Source organism: Prunus persica, chromosome G6, assembly GCF_000346465.2.
Source record: "Prunus persica cultivar Lovell chromosome G6, Prunus_persica_NCBIv2, whole genome shotgun sequence".
Lineage (NCBI taxonomy): Eukaryota > Viridiplantae > Streptophyta > Magnoliopsida > Rosales > Rosaceae > Prunus > Prunus persica.
This window is the reverse complement of record NC_034014.1, coordinates 19048210-19053060: the sequence shown is the minus strand read 5'-3', so window position 1 is coordinate 19053060 and position 4851 is coordinate 19048210. Positions and strand designations below refer to the sequence as shown.

The following is a 4851-nucleotide window of genomic DNA, read 5'->3' as shown; positions in this document are numbered from 1 at the left end:
CAAATTCATTGAAAACGTATATCATTCTCACTGTTCATGTAAATTGAACTTGAGACCTCCTCTAACTAAAAATACTACTAAAATACTGATAGATTAGTAGCTCAAAGTTCCTTTCAAGTTTAGAAAAAAATCTTCATAGCTCTGTTCTGTGAGCAGATCCGGAACACCTTGTAAAATAACATCGATTTGGATTCCCATCACCCATCTTGCTTCTTTCCTTCCATAAAAAGCAATTATACTAAAAATTGATCAAAGACAAGAAGAATCAACCAACTGCCAGGCCAAATCTTTTATCCCCAATCTACATTCATCACACCAATCCCAACCCTACACGTGTCAGACAAGCCCAGATCTGCATACCAGGTCCCACATTCAACTTGGGTCATCATTTCCAAAGTAACCTTCAGTCTCCATCCAGCCTTTAGTCAACGAAAACTTCTTCCCCTTCTGTCCCTAACATAAAACCTCTGATTTGTCCTCCTCCCCTTGGTCTGGGAACCGAACAGAGTGCTCTGTTTTCAGTCCAAACAGAGATTGGAAAATGAAACCAGAGGCTGTGACATTGTTGTTGGTGAACCTAGCAAGTATTATGCAGAGAGCTGACGAGTCGTTGTTGCCAGGGGTGTACAAAGAGGTGGGGGCCAGTCTGCACACCGACCCAACTGGATTGGGCTCACTCACTCTGTTCAGATCCATTGTCCAGTCTGCCTGCTATCCACTTGCCGCTTACCTTGCTATGCGCCACAACCGAGCCCATGTCATTGCTCTTGGTGCCTTTCTCTGGGCTGCTGCCACCTTCCTTGTTGGCTTTTCATCCACTTTCCTTCAGGTCTCTCTCTCTCTCTGGTTTCTTATTTTCTATGGTGTTTTCAACTTGCAACTTTCTTTTCAAAAATGACATATAGTGTAATATGGAATAATTATTTTGGTCGTCTTTGAGGATCTAAGAGAACCCACGATTTGGATTGGTTAGTTTAGTTAGGCAAGTGATTTTGTTAGTGTTTTATGTTGAGTTGTTTCTCGAATGGGCAATACAAAATGCTGTTTCATGTCTTGTCAAATTATGTTTTTGGGCAACTGTGGAGTTCAATCTTTATTTGTGGCTCCATGGACAGGGATTTTATTGGTATCAATGCTTCAAATTAAGGATTTGGGGGGAAAATCATTGAACTCGGCAAACTTTCAAGTTCTCGTTCAAACGTAAGTCATATTAGAGTGTACATTGTTTTTGTGATGATTCTGTCTAATGGATTTCCTGTTTTACAATCATGGGGATTCTGGATAGTTTACAATTAGAAAAGTTTTGAGGAATCAAGCACATTGATGTACAAGAGCATAAAAAAGTAGGACACTTTAAGGAATTCAAAGCAACAATCTAAATGGAAGATGATGCCATTGAAGATATAAGTTTGAAGATGTGTATACGTAACACTATGAACTTTAAGATATCTTAGGAAAAATGAAGAAGGATACAAGGTTAACATTGAAATTGTCAATGTTTTCTTCCTGTTTTACATCAAAAGTCTAAAGTCACAAATGCAGTTGTCCTAACACAGTAAGTTTAATGATAGTGCTTGATAACCCAGCTGTTTCTTTCCTTTTTAGCAAAATTTAGTTTTTGCTCATCCGTGACTTCTGAAGCTCATGCTGCATATTCATACCAATCAAGTGTTGCTGCACATTTCATTGTTTTCAAGAGAAGTAATTGGTTCATGACTCATAAAATCAAAGCTATACTAAGATGCTGTGCTTGTCGTGGTGAGGGGCAAAGAGATGAGTGCATGTTTTATCATGAAGCTCATAAGTCTTGATACGAGATAATAAAGCTTAAACAAATTAAAAGTAAACAAGCTCTAAAACATTTTTAACATAAACTTATAAGGTGTAATTGAAAATTGTAGGTAACAAATTCTTCCTGCATAGTGAATTTCGTTGATTTGCAGTTTGACTTACCAGATTACAATTCAACACTTAGTTGTCTGATTTGGTTGATTAGGTGGCTGTTTCAAGAGGATTAAATGGGATTGGACTTGCCATTGTCACTCCCGCTATTCAGTCTCTTGTTGCAGACTCAACTGATGAGAGCAACCGGGGTACAGCATTTGGATGGTTGCAACTAACAGGAAACCTTGGCTCCATAATTGGTGGTCTTTGTTCTGTACTAATAGCGTCCACTACATTCATGGGTATACCTGGCTGGAGAATAGCATTCCATTTGGTTGGACTCATAAGTGTCATAGTCGGTATATTGGTTCGCCTCTTTGCCAATGATCCGCACTACTTAGAGAGCAATGGTAGAGCTAAAGATATAACTTCACATAAGCCTTTTTCGTCAGAAGTGAAAGACCTGATTATAGAAGCAAAGTCAGTTATAAGAATCCCGTCTTTTCAAATACTAATTGCTCAGGGTGTCTTTGGATCATTCCCCTGGTCAGGTTTGTCATTTGCTCCATTGTGGTTAGAACTTATTGGTTTCTCCCACAAAGAAACGGCAGTTCTTTGGACCATATTTATAATTGGTGGCTCACTTGGAAGTGTCTTCGGAGGAATCATGGGCGATGTTCTTGCAAAACCCTTTCCCAATGCTGGGAGGATAGTTCTTTCACAGATAAGCGCGGGTTCAGCCATTCCTTTCGCTGCTATTTTGCTTCTGGTGTTGCCTGATGACCCATCCACAGGATTCGTTCATGGGCTGGTCTTGTTCATTATGGGATGGTTCACTTCCTGGAACGCTCCTGCAACTAACAAGTATGTATCCTTTCCCACTTTGTCCTTTTTCCTTGTCTTCTAAAGCTAACTAGGCAGAGTTATATATATATATATATATATATAACTTTCCCTGTGTTCTGGTGGGGTGGGGAAGAGGTTATTTGATACAATTGAATTGAAGATTGGATTGGTTTCTTTTCCTAGGATTGTCTGATGAAAGTTTCATACTTCTCTGAATAACCAATTTATTTAGATTTGTCCTTGTTCACACATTCACACACTAATTAATAATTATTGGAGTCTCAAATAGCTTTCTTCAAGTCTTTCTCACATATGAAACTTGCAGAGGATATTTCTTTTCTGATAATGGGTCAGCTTTATATTGTTCCATTCACATATGAACTCATGTAGTCCATTAGATTTGGCCCTATGCTAGTTTGGTTAGTTCCTTCTGTATGTTCTCAAGTTTTCAGAGGTACTCTTGAGTTCTTGATAATTAGTCAGCTTTAGAAAGTAACATTCAAATTCTTCTCAACTCATTTAGTTAGTCTGAATTGAGTCCTTAAGTTAGTTTGATTAGTTCTATATATGCGTTCGCTCGTCTGATAGGTTTGAACAAATACAAAGCTACCATGTCCCATCTTCGACTTAATTATTAATCTTTGACCTTTGCTTTCACTGTTTTTTTTTCCTTTCCAACAAACAACATTATGGACACTCTTTCATCTACCGAAACATTTATATGCATGATCTGTCAGTAAAAATACACACCCTTCACTGCACCAACTTTGCATGACCAAGTAAGTTTCCACAATTTATGGTTGGTAAATCATGACGACTAGAGTTACTTCATGAAAGGGTGATTCCTTTCCTACTATGAGTTATAGTTGGTGAGTCATCCTGACTAATGTTGCATGTTGTCAGTTCTCAAGTGAGACTGGTGCAATTAAAACTAAATTACTGGTAACGAAAGTTTCATATACATCAACCTTCTTGGAACTCTTCAATATGTAAACTTGTTCACAGTCCAATATTTGCAGAGATAGTGCCTGAGAGGTCTCGTACAAGCATCTATGCACTGGATCAATCTTTCGAATCCATCCTATCATCATTTGCTCCACCGATAGTTGGGATTTTGGCTCAGCATGTTTATGGCTTTAAGCCAATTCCTAAAGGATCATCAAATTCTGTAGAGATTGAAACAGATAGAGAAAATGCTGCATCACTTGCCAAGGCACTATACACAGCTTTGGGCATTCCGATGACACTCTGTGTCTTAATTTACTCCTTCCTTTACTGCACATACCCTAGAGACAGGGACCGGGCGAGAATGCAAGCTTTAGCTGAATCAGAAATGCAAGAGCTGGAAACAGATTGTTCCCGTTTTTCAGGAGAAGAATACTCCGAAGTTTGTGTTTCAGAATCGAAAGTGCTGAACGGAAGTGAGAAAAGCAAAACTGACATGGAATATGGATTGGAGGGGAGCATTGACTTGGATGATACTGACGAGAAGTCCCTGCTTTCCTGTCAGCAGCCGTCGAATCTGAGAGAATAGAAGACCTATGAAGCAGAAGCTAGATTTTGTTCATTCGCTTCCTATAAACCAACACAGATACAAAAAAGAAAGCTTCATCTGCTTGCTTCGGTAAAGACTGGATGCTCATGAAGTCTCTTTTACTTTAACCCCAAGACAATGTTTGCAATACCACATTTTCTTACTAATATGCATGATTTTACTTGTGAGACTTTCCACGACTACAGAGCAACTATATTGTAAGGTTACATATTGATTATTGTAGTCAGTCAGCGGATTTATATAAGTTCCCCTTTTAGAAATGTGGCTGCAGTTATTTATGCAAAATTCTCATACGTGAAAACCCCAACTTAGAAGTTTGGATGGGGCTTAGTTTGTCTGGGCCGCAACTAAAAGATTGATGGTTTCTTGCAAAGGTCTTAAGCCTATGCCCACTCCTCAGAGCAGGCATATGATATCAGCCTCTAAAGTCTCAGAATTTTAGTTTATGATGATAAAACACTAAGATTATGATGATAATTAAATGGTTAATCAATTTCCGATCTTGATTTTGATTTTGATATATATAAGTGATTTGTATCGTATTAAGTTACATGCTAATATGTATT

The 4851-nt window shown here is 38.4% G+C and overlaps 1 protein-coding gene across 2 annotated transcripts; it reads left to right on the top strand.

The window, feature by feature from the left end:
• On the top strand, positions 480 to 4560 carry LOC18774354. 2 transcript variants are annotated; one of them, XM_007208130.2, is made up of 3 exons: positions 480 to 829; positions 1997 to 2748; positions 3736 to 4560. In XM_007208130.2, the coding sequence occupies exons 1-3, from the start codon at positions 542 to 544 to the stop codon at positions 4262 to 4264; spliced, it is 1569 nt and encodes a 522-aa protein (XP_007208192.1). In that variant the 5' UTR covers positions 480 to 541; the 3' UTR covers positions 4265 to 4560. The 2 variants fall into 2 exon arrangements, with proteins under 2 accessions (XP_007208192.1, XP_020421010.1); XM_020565421.1 differs by having other exon boundaries at positions 3750 to 3863.

What these genes read in the sequence shown, in the direction of transcription:
- LOC18774354 (XM_007208130.2), top strand. Translation starts at nt 542, where the DNA reads ATGAAACCAGAGGCTGTGACATTGTTGTTGGTGAACCTAGCAAGTATT. An exon ending in TTTCATCCACTTTCCTTCAG is followed by an intron (nt 830 to 1,996) that starts GTCTCTCTCTCT and finishes TTGGTTGATTAG; the next exon opens with GTGGCTGTTTCAAGAGGATT. An exon ending in AACGCTCCTGCAACTAACAA is followed by an intron (nt 2,749 to 3,735) that starts GTATGTATCCTT and finishes ACTTGTTCACAG; the next exon opens with TCCAATATTTGCAGAGATAG.